Source organism: Panthera onca, chromosome C2 (assembly GCF_046562875.1).
Source record: "Panthera onca isolate mPanOnc1 chromosome C2, mPanOnc1 haplotype 2, whole genome shotgun sequence".
Taxonomy (NCBI): Eukaryota; Metazoa; Chordata; class Mammalia; order Carnivora; family Felidae; genus Panthera; species Panthera onca.
In genome coordinates, this window is record NC_138347.1 from 68,008,804 (window position 1) to 68,034,650 (window position 25,847).

The window sequence follows — 25,847 nt, forward strand, 5'->3', positions numbered from 1 at the left end:
CAGGTCAGGGGAGAGGTAGGGGGTCAGAGTTACAAATTCATAAGTCATCCATAGAGGTAGGAGTTTGAAGCCATAGGAATGGGTGCAATCACCCAGGGTGACACTGTAGGGTTACAAAAGAGAAGGATTCCTTTTGCACTCCAGAAAACACGAACATTTAAAGAATGGGCAACAGATGGACTCACTAGATTATAAATTTTAAGGGTAGGAACTCTGTGTGTTGTTTACTGTGGTATTCCTCTCACCTAGCACAGGGCCTGGCTAATAGAACGTGTTCAAGAAACACTTGTGGAATGAATGGATGAACCCAATAAAAAAAATCGCAAGCATGTATTCTTCTTCTTGCTACATTCAGCCAAGCCCTACAAGCAAGAGATGAACTGGCTGGAATACAAGGCAATATAGAAAATATATACATACAACTTCATTAATAGAAGCCCCTGTGCCTATAGGTAGCCATCTGAATTGACCAAGAGTCCCATAATTTGGAACCTTGCAGGGTAAAAAAGACTTTGTAGTCCAAATGAAAACTAGGTTAGGGGCACCTGGATGGCTTAGTCAGTTAAGCATCTCACTCTTGATTTCGGCTCAGGTCATGACCTCACGGTTCGTGAGATCAAGCCCCACATCAGACTCTGTGCTAACAATGCAGAGCCTGCTTGGGATTCTCTTTCTCCCTCTCTCTTTGCCCCTTCCTCTGCCCATGCTCGCTCTCTCTCTCTGTCTCAGAATATACGTTCAAAAAAAAAAACTAGGTTTAAAAAAGAGTTACAAAACAATTTCGGGGTAATAAAATATCTCCTGTGTTTCTCAAGCACCTTTGGTGAAGCATGCTCCCCACAGACATGTTGGTACAGTCACATTATGGGTATAATGACTCTAATCATCTGAACTGCCTCAGGCAGTGGGTGTTAAGCTGAGAGCTAGGGACATGGACAGAGCACAGAGGCCAGTAGGTAAAAGACAAGAATCTTAAGGCTTAAAGACTAGATGGAGACAAGACCTTTAGCTGGGTTATAAAGACACAAACTTGACCAGAAGCAAACAGGTTTCCTGCCTGCTGAGGTTTTAAAGGAACTGTATTGCTGAAGAAACTGCAAGCCTGGCTACAGTAGCCTGAGAGCATTCTAGTCCCTGAGGCAATCCACGGACCCCTGATAGGCAGAGGGCCTAGAAATGACCAAGGGTGGCAACACATAAGGAAGATTCTTCCCAGAGTGGAAAACAAGGGTCTTACCACTCCCAGAATAGAGAATCCTCTCTATGCCTATCCAGCAGTATGATTAGTGGTATGGACCAGTGACTTTCCTTCTACCATTTAGAAATGGGAGGGGTTTTATTTTTAAGTTTATTTATTTTGTTAGAGAGAGAGAGAGGCAAAGAGAGAGGAGAGAGAGAATCCCAAGCAGGCTCCACACTGTCAGTGCAGAGCCTGATGCGGGGATCGAACTCACGAAGTGAGATCATGACCTGAGCTGAAATCAAGAGTTAATGCTTAACTGACTGGGTCACCCAGACACCCCTAGAAATTGGAGTTTTTATTGCAATTTTCCTGCTCCTTCTCCTCTCATTATATAACAAGTGGGTTAGGGCAATTACTTTGCTTTTAAGCTTTAAGAGAGGACTTTCTGGATTTGAAGCTGATGATGAGACAAGATGAGATTTGGAGGCTGTCTTCCTTGGGAGGTGGTGTATGTGTCTTTTAGGGAAAAAGACATGTACAGATGTCAGGCAGGCAATTAGCAGTGTCTGCCACAGGATTGAAAAGAAGGCACTACTGGATTTGAAAAATAGGACAGTGATGGTCTTAGAATAGTTTAGGTAAGGGTAGGGAGGGGGAGTGCAGAGAAGGCCAGTTACAATGGGTTTAGGAGCAAATGGATGTTGTGAATTTTTAAGACTTTGCCAATATCACTTTTCTAGTTATAATCAAAGACTTCTTGGTGGGGATTCACTTGTGAGTTTTTACCCCCAGGAATTTTCCATGTTCAATTTTTACTCCAGGTATTGCTTATGTTCTCTCTGGGGCAAAGAGATGATTTCTAGACACTTTGCTTTCTAGAAATCAAGAGTTGGAGTTAGCTTCACAGCAAGGATCATGCTATATATTTTGAAAGATAAAGATCAAGAACATAGTCAATAGATCAGGCAAAATCAAGCCTCATCGTTAGGTATCCATCACGATCATCACTAAACTTCTTAGGCTCCTTTGGAGACATCTGAAGGGGATAAAACAGCAGTTAAATATGCAATATTTTCATACAACTGAAAAGAGACATGAGAGCTACACATAGAAGCCCCATAGCTGAAAAGGATCTTAAGATGTTATTTACTTCCCCTGCCAGATATCTAATTCATTCACTAGCAGCCTACAGGAAATGAAGAGCATGGAAGAGAAAAGAGCAACTTTATGAAGTTCAGGAAAGTGCTCTTTTGATTAAGGGATGAGGTTTGGTAATGTTGATAATAATTTTGTGGAAATAAGCCAAAAAAAAAAAAAAAAAAAGAGAGAGAGAGAGAGAGAGAAAAGCTTCAGGGTGCTCTCTGCAGATAAAACACATGACCACAGAAAAGAGAAAAACAGTGAACTGTAGTCTCACCGTTCACTTTTGTCAACATTAAACCCATCAGCAATAAAAAATATGAAGGAAAAATAAAAAATATGACCCTTTCCAAATGACTTTACCACAAAATCCCACTTACAAGCGATCCCCTCACCACAGCAACAAATACTATTAGTGGTGAGTCATCTGCTGATGTCTGCTTACCAGTTCCCACATATAGAGCCCCCCAGTGATGAGGGGCTAATACCTACCACAGGGCATCGAGTACATTCTTTGAAAGCCAACTCTGCATACTGCTTCACAGAACTGGTAAGGAACTTGCTGAAACAACCTGTGGCTCACAGGATCCCTATGTGTTCTTTCTTCCACCATTTTCTTCTTTCTTTGGAAGACAGCCATGAGAAACACATTGTCAATTTCCTCCACCTATGACCCAAGGATATGAAAAACAGAAAAAACTGAAAAAAAAGGGTGAGAACCCGTATTTCAAGTGCCTGATACTCCACTTCAAAGATAATGGTTCTTACGTGCATATTACTTTGCAAGCAATTTACTTTTTATATAAAGTTTTTAAAGAGTCTCTCCGAGCCCCAACCCTCTCCTACTTTGACTTCTGTCTCTTCAAAACTCCCTGTCCCTTCTTTGATAAATCCATTTAATAAAAATTCACTGAGCACTCACCATATGCCAAGAAGTGGTAACGAATTGGTCAACAGTGTATACACATTCTTGGCCTTCTTAAGAGCCCACAGTTTAATGAGAGGTAAAAATAGGTAAACAATTATAATACAGTGTGGTATATGCTATTCCATTTCTTTCACTTTGCTTCAAGATAGGCAGATAACTTTCCCCCAAATCTTCATCGGTGCTTCTGTATATCCTGACATCATTTCTACCTCCTGGTGCCCATCCCTGCCTCACTTTCAGTCTTAATCCCAGGGTTCCAGGTCAATGAGAAGCTGGCTTAGAGTCATCAGCAGGTGAATTCTTCTTTTGGTTATAGACCCACGACAGGTCAAACCCTTCCCTTAATTAAGTATACCTTTATAACCTGCAAACCACAGCTTTCAAACTGTTTCTTCTGATTCTGAATTTCCTCAGTTGAAAGCTTAAGGCATTTCAGAAATGTATTCCTTTTCATTTCATCCTGGTTTTTTGGTTGCCAATCAGTCCATTGTCCTAAAAACGAGTAACACAAAACTTGGTCTCAATACTCTGTGAGATGAAAAAGGTTTGTAAAGAAATGTAATGAAACAAATTATAGATGTTTAAAGGAATAGATTAGCCAGTTTACACTGTATGCCTTACATGTTTAGGCATGCAAGGAAAGTATCATATAATGAGAAGTCATAGGATAAGAGAGGGGGCTAATAAATTTGTCCTCACATGATTTGGATTATGAGGCTGAGGGGGTGAGAGAAAAAAGAGCATTAGTATATACTTCCCCCATCAATGTTGTAATGATGATATAGAATTGTGTTGCCAATAGGTAATGTTTATATTTCTTGCCAGGATGCTCATCAACAAAAAGATACAGGCATAACAAAACATTAAGGAATGATGAAAAACAGTATGACATTTACATAAAACTTCAAGATTCTCAAAAAGATTTCATATCTCAACGTCATTTGAGCATTTTAACACCACCACTGAAATAATTATAATTAACACACTTTTACAACGAAGGAAATTGAAACTCAGAGAAGTTAAGTGACTTGCCTGATATCACATAGCTAATAGGTACATACCCAGGAGTATAAACCTGGCTTTCATCAGTGCCTTCTGTAAGTGGCAAGGCAGAATATTTGGTACATGTATCACTCATATGCCACCCAACCACAAAGAGCAAAATTTGGAGATTCAGAGTCTATGGTGTCCTGTCTTTCCTCCCTTCCTTCCTTTTTTCCTTTTTTTCTTCCTTTGTTCCTTCTCCCTTAACTTTCCTTCCTTCCTTCCTTTTTAAATTCAAGGGACAACCTGTTATTGCCCAGCAACTCCTTATTGGACAAAATACACAGTGGACAAATGGACCCCACCACCACTATCAAAAAGACTTCTCTTCTTTCAGTTTATTTTCAGTTTGACGTAAACCCAAATATACAAAAATGACAAAATTCCCAGCACATTATTTAATTGAGTGGTCTCAATTTAACCACAAAAAAGCAGATAATAAATCCTAAGAAAGTCACTAGAGGGGCCAAGTTGTAAATCTGGAAAGCAGGAAGGACAAAATTTCATAGCAGAGAAACTCCAAACCCAGGAAATTTCTAAGGAAGAGACTGTAAATTAAATCTCAAGAGCAATAGCTGACCTTAATAAAGTACAGTAATAGAATTCAGTTCACTTGAGTTCAGCAACTCATTTACTGAGCTCCTATTATATGCCTGGCCCTGGGTTGGGCACCAAAGAAGCACTCACCAGGAAAGATTTAAAAAGCAGCATAAAAGAGGAAATCCCTAACTTCTATTACTTAAATTTTATTGTTCTGACGGATAGTTGATGTTTCTTGTAGTAATAACTCATTGAAAATGTATCCATTTTGTTAATGAAGGTCTTAATCTGATTAAGAGAGGGTGAGTCTGTAGGAAACTCTGAAACACTGCTGTGGGATATGCTTAGTCATCACCTATCAAAAATGCCACCTTGCACCAGAACATGGGACTCACATGACTAAATTGCCAACTGCTGGGAGAGTGGATCAACCTTATGAATGCAGTTAGTTTAAAGTAATGCCACAAGTTTTATAGGCCAGTGGTTTTTTTGCCTCTTGTTCTCTTGGAAAGTATTCAGAGTCAATTTAAATATCCACAGTCATTACAATTCAAACTAAGTAGAAATGAAAATCTTTGGTCTTATCCTTGTGTATTATTTTTGTGCATGTTCTTTGACACTGGTTTTTCTGGGGAATGTGGATAAAACACTTATTGTATACTCCCACTCACTTTGACCACAACTGCCTGAATTATTTTTACAAACACAAGTGAAAATAAGGTGCCCTTTAAAATTTCACATATGAATTTTTGTACCAAACCCATCAACATCACAGTGATCTTTCTACAATACAAGTCTGACCTTATCTTTGCTTAAAATCCTTCAAGGCTCCCCATTTGTTCAAGAAAAACTCTGAACTCTTCCATGTGATTTATAAAGTCTTTCATAATCTAGACCCTGCTATGGTCTGATTGCTTGAAAAGTTTCTTTACCTTACTAATTTCTACTTCTTCTTCTTCTTTTTTTTTTTTTTTTTAGAGAGAAAGAGAGAGAGAGACAGCAAGCAGAGAAGGGGCAGAGGCAGAAGAGAGAAAAATCTCAAGCACACTCCACGTCTAGTGCAGAGCCCAAAGCAGGGCTTGAACTCACGACCATGAGATCTTGGCCTGAGCCGAAATCAAGAGCAGCACACTCAATTGACTAAGACACCCAGGAACCTCTCTACTTATTCTTCATTCTCCATTTATGACACCTTCTCTGAGAAGCCTTCCCTTGACCTCCCAAGTCTGGGTTAAGTGCCTAAATTGGTATCCTGAGACCAATTTCAAAGTCTCTGTGTGTAGGAGGGTTTCCCATATGTACAACCAAGCAATTCCGCTATTGTCTATCCAAAGATAGCATCAGATTCCACAGGTTAGGGGTTCAGTCCTACAAGACTGCTCTTCAACGCACACATACTTCAGACACCAGTCAAAAGCCAGGTTGTCACCTGTGCTTCTGACTGACTAGCTACAAACTGGAGATTCCAATGACCTTCTCTGTGGATTTCAGGCACTATTTGCAAGTCCAGGTTGTTACCTGTACTTTTGACCAGCTGGTCAAAACATCTCCTCCTCAGGTTCAATCAATTTGCTAGAGCAGCTCACAGAACTCAGAGGAACATTTTACGTACTAGATTACTGGTTTATTATACAGGGATATTATTCAGGAATAGCCAGACAGAAAAGATGCATAAGGCAAGGAAGGAATGGGGACAGGGTACAGAGCTTCCATCCTCTCTCCTAGCAAGCCACTCTCCCTACATGCAACTTTTATATGCACTAAAACTCTCCACGTGCTCGCTGACCTGGAAGTTCTCTGAACCTGTCCTTCTGGGTTTTTACTGAGGTCCATACATAGTCGTGGCTGATTAAATCATTGGTCAATGACAACTGATTCAACCTCTAGCCCCATCCCTGGAGGTTGGGTGGGGGAACACTGAAAGTTCCAATCTTCCAACCACAGGGTTTGGTGTCCTAGTGACCAGTCCTATTCTTAGGGGCTTTCCAGAGTCACCTCTTTAACATAACAAAAGACATCTTTATCACTCTCAACACTTAGGAAATCCAAGGGCTTTGAGAGTTGTAAGCCAGAAATGTTGACGAAGACCAAATGTATATGACCATATATTTTGGTCATCTGAATGACCAAACATATCTTATAAATCGCAATATCACAGTGCCTCTCCGAGGTGCTCCCAGAGCACTTTCACCCTCCTCTTTCATAACTAACCTGCTTGCTTCTCAGTATCCTTACTTGGATTTTGAGTGGAAACAACGTCCATCTTATCACTGTATCCCCAGCACCCAGCACAATGCTTGGCACATACCATAGACACAATATACATTAATCAAATAAATAAATGAAATAAGTCTCTGTTTCTCAAGGTGGCATTTTCAATGGTATAATTTCTTAGCTCTAGGGCTATGTTAAAAGGATATCTCCGAACCCAAATTCCCAGTCATCATGATGAATTTTGCCCCGCTGCATGGGAGATACTTGAGTGTACTTCACAGTAAGAATGAATAATTTACTTTGGTGAGAGAGCTCAAAGTAATTTTAGGGTTTCTAATGCTGCTAGCAACAAATACATAAATGCAATAGAACTCAAAGAAATTAATTAATCAAGTGTAATGTGTCTGTCTAAATTTGAACATTCCATTTGTAGAATTAAGGATGTACTTTTTTCCCCAGAGCCTGGGCTTATGTTATCCTAGGCTTTTAACTGCTAGGCATTTAACTGCTTCTTAGGCAATCCATTTCATCATAAGTAAATCCAATCACTCACGTACGTGTGTGTGTGTGTGTGTGTGTGTGTGTGTGTGTGTGTTGATTTTCTAATTAACCTTGCTGGTAGAAAGAGAGCCAAAAAACAGTTATAAAAGTTTATGGCTTAACACAGAACCAGCATGGTTTGTTCTCTCTCCCATGCTATATCTTACCCACATATATACATGTGCACTCACACCCATAAGAAGGAACAGTTGGGAGAGCCGACTTTTCAACTCAGTTGGAAGTTACTCACCTGACAAGCTCCAAAGGGCTAGCTCCTTTTTTCTTGCCATTTCCTCTTGAACTTCACACAGCATATGTTCAATGTTCATAACCACCTCAACGAGGCTAGCCTGGGCTCCTTTAATCTCTAAAATTACCTTTTCCAGACTGATAATCTCTGAGATAGAGACCCTTAAATTATTCTGAAGCTGAGTCAAAATGTCATGTTCCCTTTTTCCAAGGTAGAGTATATGATAATTCTCAATGATGTGGTGGTCCTGGAGGGTCAGTATCCTTCGGATCCACGCTTGGGCCTCCTTCATCTTTTCCATGTTGCGTCCCATCAGGCTGATGGCAGGAGATTTACTTTTGAGCCCATTTTCTCTTTTCTCCTCTCTGGTCAACTGGGGGACTGAAAAGACTATCATGAACAACCACAGAAGGCAGGTGGGCCTTAAACCGGAGCAGAACAAAACACCAATGCCAATATTTGCCCCGAGGATATCGTGACCACTGCCAGCAGCAGCAACTTCAATTAAGTGCCTAGCTCTGAGAGCTGTGTTGGATACAAAGGAAATCTAAATGTGTGGTTTACAGTCTCCTTGAGAACGGTGGAGCCAGTAAGGGGTTGGCTCTCTCATGTCTTGCTGCTGCTCTGTTGCATTTGTCAATTCACAGGTGAGTTCACCTTGATATCACCCTGGATGTTAACCAACTATTATAGACATACATGCAGTTTGGATTCCATATCACCGCAATAAAATGAATACTGCAATAAAGTGAGTCGAATGAATTTTTTGGTTTCCCAGTGCAGAAAAAAGTTATGTTTACACTATACTTTAGTGTATTAAGTGTGCATTGTGTCTATAAACCAATGTAAATACCTTAATTAAAAAATACTTTGTTGTTAAAAAATGCTAACCATCATCTGAGCTTCCAGTGAGTCATAATCACTGATCACAGATGACCATAACAAACATAATAATAGTGAAAAAGTTTGAAATACTGTGGGAATCACCAAAATGTCATATAGAGACACAAAGTGAGCAAATGCTGTTGGAAAAATGGTACCAACTGACTTGCCCGATGCAGGGTTACCACAAATCTTCAATTTGTAAAAAAAAAAAAAAAAAAAAAAAAAGCAGTATCTGTGAAGCTCAATAAAATGAGGTAAGCCTTTATTTCCTGCTGACTGGGAGTTTCCTTAACCTCTTGCTACTACCGAGTTTGAAATCAAACATCTCTGAAAGCCATAGAACTTAAAGAGTGAAAATTCTTTTTGAACAATATGAGTATTTCTGATTGTAAAAATAGTACATTTATTTTTGAAAAATTAGAAAGTTACCCAAGTATAATGAAAGGAAGAACTACTCATAATTCTACTACCTGGGATTCCTCTTTATATATCACCTGTATGGAAAAGGACATGTTACACCTCCACAGAATCTGGAGCTTAGCACTTCCTATTGCTTGACATGGTATATCCCAGCAGAAAAGATAATGGAACTTTATTCCAACCCATGTGGAATAAAGGGGGTACCCATGTGTACCCCTCTCTAAACCCCCCCTCCATAACAAGCAAAGATATATATAAAGAAGAAGAATCTCTTAGATGGAGTAGAGTGACCCTGAACCCAAACTGAAAAAAAAAAAAAAAAAAAACTCAGGGGGCAATGTACTAACTGAGAGGAAATTGATAGGTGAGGCAGTATCTAGAATGCATAAAGAATTCTCTCAAATTATCAAGAAAAAGAAAGAACCTAGTAGCCAGCCAGGCAAAAGATTTCACAAAAAAGGAAACACAAAGGGCCCCTATATGTGTGAAAAGATGCTCATCTTCACTGGTAATCAGGCATATGAAAAATTACCCACCAGGTTGGCAAAAATTCGTAAGCCTGACAATACCAAGTTTGTGGAAGGATATAGAGCAGGGGCTCCTGTATATATTCATGATGGACATAAAACTGGAACAACCACTCCTATAATTATATCTTGTAAAGAAATTCTTGCATGTGTGTATCAGGAGATATGTACAAGAAAGTTCACATTCTCATTCGTAACAGCAAAAAACTAGAAATGACTCAATTGCTCTTCAACAATGGAATATTATTATAGCAATAAAAAGGAGTGAACTTCAGCTATTCAGAAGAATCTCAAAAACGTATTTTGAAAGGTAAAAGTAAATTGAGCACTTACCATGTTCTAGGCATTGCTCTAAGTGCTTCACATAAATTATTTTGTTCACTCCTAACAACCCTACAGGATAGGGGAGGCTGCTATTAACAGCTCCCTCTTACAAATGAGGAAACTTATTCAGAGTTATTAAGTAACTTGCCCATGGTTATAGGACTAGTAAGTGGTGGTCATGGAGCTAGTAGGTGTGGGCAGTCTGCCTCCCCAGGAGTGATCCCAGGTTAGTAGCGGTAATTAGCTTCTTTTACCCTTACATAACAGTTGGGTGGTACCAGGAACTATGAAATAGTACCAAGATAGACCTAGAAGTAAGAGAGGGAGGGTGGCTTCCTTTGAATAAAAATAAAATCCAATGTTTTAGACTACAGAAGTAACAAGAGTTCTTAAATTGGAGGCATAAGAGCTTGTCTGTTTGTTTTTAACCCTTGTTCTGCTGGGAGCTTATATTACTTTTTAGGAGAAAATAGAAGCAATACATGGTGATATTTCATTTATTCATCACTACCAGAAAAAAAAGAATTGTTCTTCTGGGTAACTACTGGTTCAGATCACTAAGGGATACTCTTCTAGCATCAAAACACATTAGTTATTTATTAGCTAAATTATTTATTTAATTACTTAAATATTTCTAATGAAAACACATTTCCCTGCCTTTCTTGTTCAACTTTTCCTTGTTAACCTGAGATCATCACCATTAACCCATTTTAAATGTCAATTATTGTCCTGTGCTATCATAATTCTTTTATAGTTGCCCTCAAAAATTACTGAAATAACGGGTAACCTCTGGCCCTACTATTCAGGCTAACAACATAGAGACATTTGTATGTTCCTTTTCCATATTATCTTCATCTAAGACTCCTAGCTACCTTTCTTAGATTCAGTGAAGTTCCCCATATATGCACTGCATTTATTTGCTTCTGTGGGTTTTCTTCACCTCGGGTGCCCAACCCCACCAGCTCTTGCCATTGAAAATCTGCCATCCTCAAAGCCTAACTTAGATCCACCTGTCCAAGAAGTCATTCTTGATCCCTTCCGGTCAGAAGGAATCTCTCCCTCCTCTGGGCCACCTGGGTTGTTTGTCCATCCTCTTGCTCATTATTCCATGGCCTTTATTTAATGCTTTGCATTTACAGAACATTTTTCATACATGATCTCCAATTATCCTCACAAAAGTCTGTCATTATCGTTTTACAGATAAATAAGCAGGTTCCTAAGAGGCACAGCCACAGACCACAGCTCTCCAGCACTGCTGGACCACAGCATATCCATAAGCAAACTCTTCTGTTAAAGGGTGTAAGCAAACCATTGTGACCCTACTGGGAAATAGCCTGAGAGTTTCTATTGCTGGTTGAATGTCTAGTGTTTTTAAGATTTATAGAATACTGTAGATTAATACTATTTCTAGAATACTGTAGATGTGTACTATTTCCGAAGTATACATCCTAGCTGTCAGGAGGCAATTCTAACTCCATCAACTCAAACTCCACTAAAGAAAAGGAGTTATGAGACAAAGTTAATCTTTCTCTAACACCAACCAGGATTAGTTTAGTCCTGTGATCCCCAAACCTAGTTCAGCAGCAAAATTGACTAGGGGGCCATTGAAAAATATACATGCTTGGCCCAGACCCAGAGCTCCTGAATCAGAATCTACACAGTTGGGGCCTATACATATTTTTGTTTGTTTGTCTGTTTATTTGTTTAAAGTTTCTGTTATGATCCCAGTGATTACCCAAGTTTGGGTAGCATCAGCTTAATCCATTTATTACTATTTGGTATTACCTAGATGTGTTTTCTAGAATGACTAATGAGTATCTCCATTTAGATGTAACCCCATTCAGAGCAGAAAGAGTAATTGGCTTCGTCATCTTATGAAGGGCAGAACTTTTTCTTAGGGAAAAAGTATAGACAGCTATCTATTAATGGACTACCCACACTGTGGATTACCCACTGTGGCTTAGCTTCTCTCTATTCCTATCATGAAACTGGCCTGAGCAAAAATAGAATCATGATCAGATATAAAGCAGGTTGGTGTCCAAGCAGGAGCATAGCGAAATATATTTGGCTTATTTCTTCTTCTCCCTTCCATTAGTTCAGATGATAAAGAAGAGAATGAATTTCTGGTGGGTAGAGTCTACTTCTAAGGCTGTAAATTTTGTACTCACCACTGTAATTATTGAAACCCCGTAGCCTGGACTTACTCTTTGCCATTTCAGCACTGAAAGCCTGTAAGAAGAAAAACAGGAGAGTCATAAGTGGGGCTTTCAGCCATTGTCATCAAAATCCCTCCGTCTACCTGCACATACCACACCTGACCTCATCCACTCTGTCAATCCCCATTCCCACTGCCACAAATCTAAAGCAGCCTTTTGGTAAGTGCTAGAGAATAGCAATTCCAGCCCCAAATTATGCAGTACCACAATCTATTAGAATATCTTGGGGAAACAAGAATAGAAAAACTGGAAAAAAAAACCAAAATCTGGTATATAAAAAAAAAAAAAGAATGTGTATTCCAAGGCAAAATATAATCATTCATTCCACAAACATTCATGCTCTGCTTCTTGCATGTTAGACACTGAACTAAAGCTGTGGATGTGTCACTCAAGAAGAGAAATATAGGTAAATGTTCTTATAATTAACAAAACATAAATTCATTTAAAAAAGGTATATGCACACACGTTGTCTGTAGACTGAATAGATGATCAATTCTTGTAAAGTGCTTAAAACTCTACCTGGCACACAGTAAGCGTTCAATGTATGTTAGCTATTGTTGTAATTATTATTACAAAATTCTATAGACAAAAAATTGTGTGTGTTGCCACACAGATCCTTTAACAGAGTGTCTTTTTTAAAAACTAATTTCTGCAAGGGTTTGGAGCCACTACCCAGTGTCTTCCTTATCTAAAGTTGATTCAATTGGCAGTAATTACTTCATTGGAAAGATGGTAAATAATGAGGTAAAGACTAGATTTGGCTTTGCACCTGAACTTTAACAATGAAGTTTCTTAATCTGTAGGACATTTTCTTCATCAATTGTATTTGCAGCTGCTATATCCAGAGCAAAAAGCCCTCAGTCGTACCACATTTAGTACCTGGAGAGGTCATGACAGGGTATTTCTTTTGCATCCCTGTCCAAGGACTTGGAAATAAAACAAATGGGATAGCATTATCTGCTGATAAATATAACATCTGTCATATGTAAAATGAATAGAAAACATCTCTCTCTAGAAGTCATTTTCAATACCAGGATGTGGGGCACCTGGGTGGCTCAGTTGGTTGAGCGTCTGACTCTCGATATCAGCTCAGGTCATGATCCCAGGATCTTGGGATCAAGCCCCACGTCTAACTGCACTAAGCATGGAGCCTGCTTGAGTTTCTCTCCCTTTCTCTCTTTGCCCCTCTCCCCTGCTCTCTCTCTCTCTCTAAAGTTAAAAAAAAAAGTAAGGATGTTTTACAGGGTTAGAAACAACTAGGCAAGGCTTTTGAACTAAATGTGAAAGAAAATTGTTACTAAGTCAATGTCAATAACATAGAAAGTATGAATAGCAAGCAGATGGTCTGCAAGTGGTTTGGAAAAGTGGACCCAGACAGCAGGTATCTGGCAGATTCAGGGCTGCAGCAACTGTCCATAGCACCTAACGTGAAGGATGTCAGCAGCATGTCCCTAGAGAAGGTATTCCTTACTCTGAGACATTGTGTCTGGCGCAAAGTAGATATGCTATAAATATTTGTTAAATAGCCAAAGGAACGATGATCCATTGACTTTTATAGATACTCTGTTCCATCCAGTAAACCTTATCATCATGAAATACTGGTAGATACGAGTATTTCAGTCAGCTTGGGAGTCATTTACTCACTGTCATTCATGAATTGGAAATTTCTTAAGTGTGTGAATGTAAGTCTCACTTTATTGGAAGTTTGGTATTGGTTGATCTTCTTGAGTCAGGTCAACTCTAAATGTCTGACAAATCCATTCTCTGGAATGCAGGGACCTTGCCAAAGTAATGCCTCCTATAAGAAACTGTGTAAGTTGCTCTCTGCTCTTTCTGAAAACATACCCCTCATTGAAAGGCTTACTTAGGAATAAAATAGGTGCTTATCAGAAGGCTAGAGGTTTATACATATGTGTATACACAAGTCATATTCCAACATGGTTATAATATTGATGAAAACCTGAAGGAATGATCAATGTTCAGGGTATAATATAAATTACTGTGTAAGATATTCCTCACATGAGTCACAAAACTGAAAGATGTATCATCTCTCACGTTATTTTGGGTTTTTTTTAACTTTTTAAATGTTTATTCATTTCCTGAGAGAAAAAGACAGAGTGCAATCAGGGGAGGGGCAGAGAGAGAGGGAGACACAGAATCTGAAGTAGACTCCAGGCTCTGAGCTGTCAGCACACAGCCCGATGCAGGGCTCGAACTCACAAACCGCGAGATGATGACCTGAGTGGAAGTTGGTTGCTTAACCAACTGAGCCACCCAGGTGCCCCTCTCTGTGTTTTTGTTTAGTGGTTAAGAACATACAGGCTTTGAGGTGAGACAGACCCAGGATGAATTCTTGGTTTGCCACTTGCCTAGCTGTGTGCCTATTAACCTCTTTGTATGTTTTCCCGTTTGTAAAATGGGGGTGACAATTGTGACTTCATCACAGGATTGAAGAGAGGATAAAATGAGACAGCTTCTCCTTAGCATAATACCTGACTGATGCAATACATGGCAGCTATTTCTATTATTAATCCTTAGGAGAGCCCTCAAATTGTGGTTGACCTCTCTACTTCATTTGAACCGCCATGCACATTCTTGTTTGTGTATTGAAGAGAATGAACCTTCTTTTCTAGCTGCAGTTAATTCCCCTTGTAGGGCTATGATACTTAATGAGCAATTCAGGGATATGGTTGGGGCATTTATCTGGGCCCACTGATAGTGCTCTGCTTTTAGGGGGAATTTCATTTAAAAGACAGGATGATTCATTTTGTCTGGAAGGCAGGCTACTTGGCTGGGTAACTCTCCGTCACCTTGCAGGTCAGCTGTGGATGAGACACAGTGGTATACTAGAGCTGGCTGACATTGGCTCACAAGAGCTCACTGAACATTTCTTCTCAACTCCACCTTCAGTGATCTCACATTCAGAGCCTGAAGTCGGCAACGAATATCAGCAAATGCTACAAACCTCCCTGTGTCTAGTCAGGCAGCAAAAGAAATAAGAACATTTACATTTGTTCCAGGAAAGAGCAAGCTAGAATAAGAATAAGTTCGTTTTCTTGTAGGGAGAGATAAAATGGCAACCACCCACATGGAGACAGGCTGGGAGGTGGAAGAGTGAGCAGTCAGAGGACTAGTGTTCGGAGCCACTCTCCCTGCCAGAGCTGAGCAAGGCCCTTTCTACTCAAAACCCAGACACACGCCTGGGAAGTTGCACTAGCACTTGGATGTTGCTATTGGCAGAATCAAAAACATGTCTTGAAAACCTATTTTAAGTTTCTGTATCTTATTTCACTTCCTTTTTATTCTTCCTTAACATCCTGACAGTGTCTTCTCAAAGTGCCAGCTAAGCAAAAATAAAGCACAGAGATGGTACTTTAAAGGCAGAACAGCACAGCACTATATACTAATTATGCTGACTATATCAGGGAACTTTTCACAGGTTAGAAACTCAGCTTAATCTGTCCACTCTAAAACAAAAAGCTGAGCTGAAGTGAAAACAAAGGAAGCTGGACACACAGATCTCTGCACTTAGACACATGGACACCCTCTCCTACACACACATCCCTCCCTTTTGCATCAGAACACAACCAACTTCCCTCTGAGGTCATCTACATAGAACTTAAGAAACAACAGATTGAATTTGGGGACAGTACCAAGGACATGGCAAAAGCTGCCAAATATATCTGTGCCGTGAAAGAATTTATAATCTAATTGGGGAAAAAAGATAGCAAACGAGTCATTTAATTTAGTATACAGTTCAGCATTCAGTGTGTCACAGCTCCTTACAGCTGATACAACAACAGCGGACCTTCATGAAGGGCTTATCTGTATGCCAAGTACCGTTCTAAGTGTCTTATGTGTATATGCTCATTTAATGCTCACAACAGCTCCCTACGAGGGTAGTTATTATTCCCACTTTATTTTACTTTTTTTTTTTTTCAAATAAGCTCTACGCCCAGTTCTACAGACTCGAACTCATGACCCCAAGATCAAGAGTCACATGCTCTACCAACTAAGCCAGCCAGCTGCCCCTATTATCCCACTTTAAAGATAAGGAAATTGAGGCACAGAAAAGCAAATTAACTTGCCCAAAGAAGTTGATTGGAGAGAAGATAAAGAATTTGTTTTAAATATGTTGGATTTAAGATGACAATCAGATAACCAAATGGAAATGAGAGAGGGTTAGGTGTACAGGTCTGAAGGTGACTCAGAAGACAGGACTTTGCAGAAGTCATGGTAGAAGTTGTAAGAATACTTGTGTTCTTGTAGGGAGAGAGAAGAGAGAGGAGCAGAGGACCTCATACTAAAACTAGAAACTTGCTTACCTTTGAGGAGCAGAGGGAAGAATAAATGTCAACAAAGGAAAAGAGGGAAGTTAGGTAGCAGTGAAAAGATGGCTTCTATAATGACATTCTTTACTAGGTCAGAGATGGGCAATTTACAAAAATTAAATTCACCAAGTTAGAATATCACTGTGTTGTACAGGTGCTTAGCTCATGTCTTCACAGGAGATACTAAACAGATGTTACTGAGTGAATGAATGAATGAATGAACGAACTACAAGACGTTTCTAAGATATTAACTTACATTATAGACCTCCAGTTCTTCTGGAAAGATCACAAACTTTACGGTTAATTGTTTTTTCAAATGGCATTTGGCAAACTTTAAAACTTCATTAAACATAATCTTAGCTGCTATATTCATCCATATACCAATGCTTCCAGTCCCAAGGGCAGGAAAGGAAATGGAAGTGATATTTAATTCAAGGCATTTCTGCAAACATTCATTCACTGCCATTCCCAGTGTCTGTAGGAAAAACAGATCAGCCTTTGAGTCAAAATAAAATTTCACTTACCCCTTGATTCCCCCATATTTTATAATGCCAACCTCCCACTCTCCCTCAGGATCATGTCCATGCCTCCTCAGAGAGCAGGAAAGGCCCCCACTCCATGGGGAACCCATTGCAGCCATAAGGTTAGATGATGATGAGATGATGAGAGGTTAGATGATGAGAAATAATTGAGGGTCTGTTTTATCCTCTTCAGGACATTTGGGCACTGTGATTTCTCCCAGTTAATGTAGCCTTGCCCATCTCCCCAGGTCAGGTCAGAGACCCAAACATCAGTTTATCCCCACTTACCTGCCACTTCCAGGTCAAAACAAAGAGCTCTTGGAAGTTTAATAAAGGAGACAGAGGGTAAAATAAGCAAGCAGCTTTATCCAGGGTCTTTAAGATACGTCCTAATGTCCTATGTAATTTCTCCTCAAGAAGTGCTAATATATTTGGCACATTTAAACTTTCCATCAACATTTCAACATCCAGACTGAATACGAGTACAGGAAGGTTGTCTGTGGAAGAGCCTCAGAAAACTGAGGGGTAGAGAGTGACTGGAGGACCAGTTTGGGTTTAGAGGGCTCTTACTCAAAGGACCAGAAATGGTGACAAAATAAAGTCAGAGAAGGGGACTGTTTGCCTTTCTCCACATCTGAGGGGGTACCCCCTACTCTTTAAATTTTATTTATTTATTTATTTATTTATTTATTTAGAGAGCAGGGGAGGGGCAGAGAGAGAGATGGAGAGAAAGAATACCAAGTAGGTTCCACACTATCAGCACAGAGCCCAATGTGGGGTTCAAACCTACAAACCATGAGATCATGACCTGGGCTGAAATCAAGAGTTGGATGCTCTGGGGTGCCTGGGTGGCTCAGCCGGTTGAGCATCGGACTTGGGCTCAGATCATGATCTCGCAGTTCGTGAGTCCAGCCCTGCACTGGGCTCTGTGCTGACAGCTCAGAGCCTAGAGCCTGCTTCGGATTCTGTGTCTCCCTCTCTCTCTGTCCATTCCCTGCTCATACTCTGTCTCCCTCTGCCTCTCAAAAATGAATAAATGTTAAAAAAATTTTTTTTTTAATTAAAAAAAAAAAGAGTTGGATGCTCAACCAATTGAGCCACCCAGGCACCCCATCCCCCTACTCTTTAATGTGTACATTGTATGTGCCTCAGGTGAAGAGCTGGCCAGAAAGCCAATCTCTCTCTACCACAGGCATAGGTGGGAAGATACCTTAGGTAATAGATTTACCTGGAATAATGCTGGAAGGGAAATCCCAGATCCTTCTGGCATTTAACAGATGGAGGGAAATATGGAGAGGCTGAATTCCAGGCCCTCTTACGAAAAGGCTGACAGGGTCATGGTGTGGTGAGGTGAGTGGGTGTGTAGACTGAGGGAGCCCTGCTCTTTCCATGTCTCTTTGCTCACTTACAATCTAGACACGGGTTATGTAATATTTTAAATTAAACTTTTCTTTTAATTTTTTTAATGTTTATTTATTTTTGAGAGAGACAGAGACAGAGAGACAGAGCATGAGCAGGGGAGGGGCAGAGAGAGAAGGAGACACAGAATCCAAAGCAGGCTCCAGGCTCTGAGCTGTCAGCACAGAGCCCAAGGTGGGGCCCGAACCCATGAACCGTGAGATCATGACCTGGGCCAAAGTCGGACGCTTAACCAACTGAGCCACCCAGGCATCCCTTAAACTTCTTAAGATAACTTGTGACAACACCTTTTCCATATTTCCATATTTTCCATATTTCCATATTTCATATTTCCAACACTATTTCCATATTTCCATATTTCAGGAGGACTATCCCACTTAACAACGTTTAATAAACGTAATGACATGATGGAAATCCAGAAAGACTACACAGACTATGGAACTATGTAAAGACAAACTTATTTTGCACTTACTGTTGTCAGTTTGGGGTATCTTAAATGCCATAACACATGGTATACATATTGACAGGACAATTTAAATCCTTTTGTGATCAGTACCAACTGAGACTCTTGAGGTATCTCAGTAATTTTTTGGTTAAATTCCAATTCTATTTCTTCTCCTGCTTGTTGTAGAATTGATGTCGACACGGGTCCGAACTTAAGACCATACAGTGGATTTACAGAATTAACAATTACATCTGTCTGAAAAGAAAAAAAAAATGGATAGGAATCTTTGTTAAATTACTCTTTCTTAAATTTTATTTTGCTGAGGAGCTTTTAAAAATACTGTTGAAGACCCTAAATTCACAAAATATCATTTGACAGTGGATAGAAACTCTTAAGTCCAAAGAATGACCATTTGATTGCCATGAGTCCATTTGTCCGATTCAGAAATTAGGTAAAATGTATAAATGATACAATTTTTATTGCAAACATCTGTCAGCTCCTTGCTGCCTTATACACCCTATATTCCAAGATTCTAAGCATCTCCTGTGATTTGCTTTAACCTTTATCAAGAAATGGTTTCATTCCCTGCCCCATTTTACTATTTTTGTGTGAATTCTGTTTTGTTTTACAGAGAGTAGAAATAAAATTTCTCAGCAAATTTCTACCTCCTGATGTTTTTATTTATATTTTTAAAATTTTTTTAATGTTTATTTATTTTTGAGAGAGACAGAGTGTGAGTGGGGGAGGGGCAGAGAGAGAGAGAGAGGGAGACACAGAATCTGAAGCAGGCTCCAGGCTAGCAGCAAAGCTGGAACTCACAAACCTGTGACATCATAATTTAAACCCAAATTGGCCACTTAACTGACTGAGCCACCCAGACGCCCCCTGATGTTTTTATTTTTAAGGTAAGCAGTACATGGTTAAAGAAAGTACAAATGAGTTGAAAAAAGTCTTCAGTGGAAATAGGCCTCCCTCGTGCTGGGTTCCCTGGATGCCTCACTCACCCACCTGTCCTACAGGCAACTGCTCTTACCAGTTCTTCGTCTGTCCTTTCAGCAATGAGCTGCACATACACATGGGCTGTATTTTCAGTAAAATCACCTCCTAGGCATCCCTGAGAGCTGTGTGACAGGGGGTGGTGGCCTTATTTCCCCTCATGCTCAAATCCTCCTAAATCATCCTGATGGCTTTGGCCCTCTTTGCGGGCAACCCAGGTACTTTTCATGGATGTTAATGAATGCTTCGTTTTGAAAGTGCAATCGGAATTTCCAATCTGGGGGCACTGGCACCCTTTAAAAATTTTATAGTTCTTGGGGCGCTTCGGTGGCTCAGTCAGTTAAGCATCTGACTTCAGCTCAGGTCATGATCTCACAGCTTGTGGGTTCGATCCCCAAGTCAGGCTCTGTGCTGACAGCTCAGAACCTAGAGCCTGCTTCAGATTCTGTGTCTCCTTCTCTCTCTCTCTGCCCCTCCCCAACTCACACTCTGTCTCTCTCTCTCTCAAAAAATAAATAAAACATTAAAAAAAAATTTTTTTTAATTTTATGGTTCTTAATGGTGGTGGCAATAAGTAAATAGAATAAAATTTTAAGGTCCTTAATGGTGCTGGCAGTAAGTAAATAGAATAAAATTTTACTTTTATAAAAATAAAAGTAAACTGAAAGGGGTAAGTTATTCAACTAGGATATCTCCACTTTAATTTTAAAAAAGTTTTTTTTAATGTTTATTTATTTGTGAAAGAGAGAGAGACAGAGAGCGAGGGAGACACAGAATCCGAAGCAGGCTCCAGGCTCCCAGCTGTCATCACAGAGCCTGGCACAGGGCTTGAACTCATGAACTGTGAGATCATGACCTGAGCTGAAGTCAAATGCTTAACCGACTGAGCCACCCAGGCGCCCCTCCACTTTAATTTTAAAGTGGCATATTAATGGGGCACCTGGGTGGCTCAGTCGGTTAGGCATGTGACTCTCAGTTCCGGTTCAGGTCATGATCTCACTGTTTCGTGAGTTCAAGCCCTGCGTTGGGCTCTGCATGATAATCGGAGCCTGCTTGGGTTTCTCTCTCTCTCTCTCTCTCTCTCCCCCTCGAACTCTCTGCCCCTCCCCTGCTCACACTGTCTCTGTCTCTCTCAAAATAAATAAACTTAAAAAAATTTTTTAAGTGGCATATTAATGACTTATTGAATAAATGTTTCATCTTGTGGGGTGGGTCCCCTCAGTCTTCTTCTCTAATTGTCTTGCTGGCGATTTGGGGTATTTTCTCACTTATGATTAAGTCTATTTGATTGTGGCCATAGGAGAAACTTAAGTGTGACATCACTGGTCAGAAATAAAAAGAATATAGCCTTATATTCTTTCTCTTCCTCTTCCCTGCTGCCCCTTAACTTTTTCATCAATAATTTGCTGAACACCTAGATGCATGCATGCCCAGACTGGGCCCTGGGGCCACAGAGATGAACAAGTCATGATCCCCATCCTTAAGGTGCTCTGCCCAACAGGGGAGCTTCACTAACCCAGAAATATCCAGGTTCATGTTACCCTGATTGTCTCTCCTCCTTGCCAGGGCCCTCACTTTTGTGCCCAATGAGCCCTGGCTAAATGCTAAGTTACCCTCTGTATTCTCCACAACCCCTGACACATAGCAGTATACTAAGTATACAACTTACAGCTTCACCAGATCTCCTGACTGGTCCTGACCAGTCCTGACTTGTCTCGTCCATTATTTTCAGTCTGTCACCACTTCTGCGTCTCTCTGATCAAGTCCTTCTAAGCAGCCAGGCTGCCACTCTCATCAGTTTATACCCATCATAACTTGAGATCAAATTCAAAACCCATGTCTCCTGAAGTAATCTTTCTTGGTCTACTACATTCTTGTCACAAATTTACATACTCTTAAATACTGCGAATTTATTTTGTATTGAGACTTTTTTGTTTAATAATGATAGGTTGCTTCAGAAATGTTCAGATGGTTTGTTTCCCCAATGGGATTTTTCAAATAGAGAATTTTTTTCTTACATAAAAAGAGGATAATAGGGGCGCCTGGGCGACTCAGTCTGTTAAGCATCTGACTCTCGATATGCGTTCAGGTCCTGATCTCACGGTCGTGAGATTGACCCCCACATCAGGCTCTGTGCTAAGTGTGGAGCCTGCTTATGATTCTCTCTCTCCCTCTCTCTCTGCCCCTTCCCCACTCACACTCTCTCCTCCTCAAAATAAATAAATAAACATTTTTAAAAAGTATAATAGATTTCAAGTTCCTTGGAATCAAAGATTGCTCTATTTCCTCATGCTACCTAAGAATAATGACAATAATAATCATAAATAGTTATCATGTGCCAAGCTCTATTCTAAACATTTTATGTGTATTGATTCATGCTCTAAGATATAAGTGCTATGATTATTCTCATTTTACAGGTGGGGAGACCCAGGACCGAAGACAAATGAACTCGATTCGGATCACCCAGTTAGCAAATGGCACAGCTGGCATTCAAATCCAGAGGGACTGTCTCTGAAGTTCATACTCTTAGCCTTAACAAGACGCTTTCTAAACAGCATCTGAAATAGTATGTATTAAGAAAAATACCTGAGTGGTTCGTTTGGTTAAGTGTCCAACTCTTGATTTGGACTTAGGTCATGAACTCATAGCCCATGAATTTGAGCCCGAGTCAGGCTCCACACTGACAGTGCAGAGGCTGCTCAGGATTCTCTCTCTCTCACTTTCTCTGCCCCTCTCCCATTTGTGCTCCCCATACCTGCCTGTCTCTTTCTCAAAATAAGTAAACAAACATTAAAAAAAAATACTTGGTAGGTAACCAGGGATCTCCTTTGGCAGTGCAAGAGATCAGAAACAAAGACTCACCTCCTGCTGTTCAATGTAGCCCTGGACAATCTGGAGAGTCAAATTGTTTACAATAATCGTGTTGACAGGTGGGGTGGCTTCTTGGTTCACCCGGGCTCCTGGCTTGTTCACCCCTAGGATTACTTCTGAAGCATTTTTAAAGGCAACAACAGTAGGGTACTCATTGCTTACCAGGTGAATTTCTTTCAAATTACCAGCCAGTTGCTTCCTTTGGAAATAAAAACTGATAGTTTCCACAATGGTCTGTGTACACAAGTCCAGAGGGAACTGGAAAATCCCAGAGCTCAGGGCTGGAATCGCTACTGTCTCAACGTCTGACTCGGTAAGGGTGACATAATTCAGAATATTTCTAATGGCCTTCTGCAGCTTACAGACACATCTCTGACGATCTTTTGCCACCCACCGGGGCCCGACAGCATGGATAATTAACTTGCAGGGAAGTCTCCCTGCTCTTGTGATAACTATGTTACCAGTTGGTATTTTACCAAATCTGGAAATAAACCTTCGGCTCTCCTCTTGGATTTCAGGGCCTCCAGCATTCACCAGGGCCTGGGCCAGGCCTCCTGCGTGAATAAGTTCTTCATTGGCTGCGTTCACCACAGCATCAACAGTGTGTCTGGTGAGGTCATCCCTCCAAACAGATAACTCCAACCCAGGAATGAGCATTTCTCTGAAGACTTGCAGAGACTCACTGTTACCTTCTGGGGATGGAGAGATGAGGGTACAGATACAGTCAAATTTATTCTGAAGGACTTCACACAGCTGACTCTCATTATTTTTTAAAATTGTGAAGACATTGTGATCAATGGGAATTTGCCAACCATAGCCTTCTTCAAGCGTGGCAGTCTCTGGAAAAGGAGAGAAAATAAAAAATAAATGAGCAAGGGTTCCTTTGCAAAGGATGTAATTCCATTTCACACCAGGACACTGAGCTTCCCACGTGCAAAAGAGATGAACTTCCTCTCGCCCCCTTCCTGGTTCTCTTTTTCAACCAGACATGTAACTAGACCACGTATATACAAGAGTTGTTCATGAGAGGTCACCTATAAAGTGCTTAGTTTTGTGTCTGGCACACAGTAAGTACTCAGTAAATGGTAGGTTACAGTGATGGTGGTGAGAAAACTATGTGTATGGGGACTCCCGAATTCCTAAAATCTATGTAAATACGGTGATTCTGGGAACCCATGCTTAAGGCCTATGTATGGGAAAGGACCTAATTATGAGTCAAATATATATGGAGGCTTTATTCCTAACTTGTTTGCTTTTGTCAGTGTCTCAGTTTGGGTTCTTTTAAAGCAGGCTCTGAAATAAGGATTTGAGTGTAAGTTTATTCGGGAGGTGACCCTAGAAAACACCAGGGGTGGGTGAGGATGAGGAGGGTGGAGTGAAAAGGAAGTAAGACCTGCAAGGAAGGAAATGAATACAGGGTGTGTTACAAAGCAAATGAAGTTTCACTTCACTAGGGGGCAGTGCAGATCATGTGTCTCAGTTCTACCACCAGAGGGGTAAAACCTGATATTTATTCAACTTCCATCAGTCACCGGTTGAGGATGCTTCTGTGGGGGCATGGTCCAGCAAGTGTGTGGAGCACTGATAGTGCTACAGTAAATGATTCTTCATCATACTCTACTTTCATGGCACAATTCTGGTGGAATTAAACCTAAGAAGTATTTTTATTGTATGTGGCAGATAAGATGTGCTGCTCGGACCCCCCTCCCCCAAACTTCAATGCAGTTATGAAGGGAGGAATAGGGTAAGGTAACAGCTTCCAGTTGTTAGTCGTCCCTCAGGGTCCATGTCAGCTTTCCAGCCAAGGTCACAGTATCCTCAGGGTGGCACCCATCAACGGCTGAGCCCGGTCATTCACGTTCAACATAGGGCTTCTGTAATGGGTACTTTCAGGCTGGCAGAGCTCTGCCAGGTTTTCATTATAGTCTCCACCACCCAGTCTGGTTTCTTTTCTTTTCCTTTCACAATAAACCTTGTGTACCCCTAACTCCATCTCAGTTTCTGCTTCCTGGAGAAACCAACCTGTGACACTGTATTTCATGAAGCCTAAGCCATCATTATCACATGCCACTGAGAGAGGAAACAACGATGCCAGTTAAGCCAAGGCACTCTACTGACTGTTAGGGAGTAACCCTATTTCAGAGATGTGAAAAAATGTGTGTCACAAAACAGATAAAATAGTAAGTAATTACATTTTACTTCAACTCCCATTTTTAATCTGAGCCACCTAGAAAGATCTCTGGTGGCCTCAGTCTCTGGTGGCAGCATATGAATAGTCAAATCAAGTTGGCCTGTGCTTTGTTCAAAAATCTCACATGGGCCACTCCTGTGATTAGGCAGGTTCCATTCGGCTCATAAAACTTGCTAAGCACAAGGACAATCAGTGGGTCACTTCTGGCCAATATCAGCTCTGGGGCTGTGGTCAGTAGAGTCTCACATCTGGTGGGCAAAGCAAAAGATCAATGGGAGCACTAAGAGAATACGCCTGCTGGTGTCACACTGCCCCTGAAGCAGTCTCCCTTCTGAGGAATGTGCTGGGTCACCATGATGTCCTCTCACACCTGAGCACCTGGGAAGGGAGGACACATTCTGCTTCTAGATTCCCCTTTCTCCAAGGAGGAAAGGCCTAAGCAGAGATCCGCCGAAACAAGAGTGAGGTGATCCTACCTGATTTCTCACTGTAAGCCACTGCTCCAGGACCCTGTGATAAATAAAATGGTTTTTAAAAAATTGCAAATGAACGACTACAGAATTACTTATAACAATTACAGCCTAATAAATACATAGCAACAAAAACCCCACAAAAAGCACTAAGTTTGAGGGGGAAGGGGAACACGTGTTTGTTTAATCTGTGTACCTGACATACTTGAAATACTAAATGTCCCAGCAAACACTGACCCTACCCTACTTCCCTGAAGGCCAATGAACTTCTAATTCAGGGTGAGATGAAGGGTTGGAGATTAACACTTGAAAAGGTCCAACGGTCACAAACCAAAATGACCCCAAACTCCCAGAGAGGCCTCCAATCTCCAAAGGTTTGCGGGGTTTCACTA

The 25,847-nt window shown here is 40.7% G+C and overlaps 1 protein-coding gene across 6 annotated transcripts in view; it reads right to left on the minus strand.

Annotated features, from left to right (window-relative positions):
• PARP9 (poly(ADP-ribose) polymerase family member 9) overlaps nt 1–25,847 on the minus strand; it is a 35,984-nt gene that overhangs the window by 5,331 nt on the left and 4,806 nt on the right. For 5 of the 6 annotated variants that reach the window (XM_060639790.2, XM_060639791.2, XM_060639793.2 and 2 more), the window contains 8 exons: nt 25,462–25,495; nt 22,786–23,633; nt 18,955–19,182; nt 16,799–17,017; nt 12,164–12,224; nt 7,840–8,220; nt 3,607–3,743; nt 2,816–2,990 (listed from right to left, as the gene is read on the minus strand). In XM_060639790.2, the coding sequence (XP_060495773.1) occupies nt 2,816–2,990; nt 3,607–3,743; nt 7,840–8,220; nt 12,164–12,224; nt 16,799–17,017; nt 18,955–19,182; nt 22,786–23,633; nt 25,462–25,495 (2,083 nt within the window). The remainder of the gene's footprint in view (nt 1–2,815; nt 2,991–3,606; nt 3,744–7,839; nt 8,221–12,163; nt 12,225–16,798; nt 17,018–18,954; nt 19,183–22,785; nt 23,634–25,461; nt 25,496–25,847) is intronic. The other variant, XM_078453065.1, reaches the window with a different exon arrangement.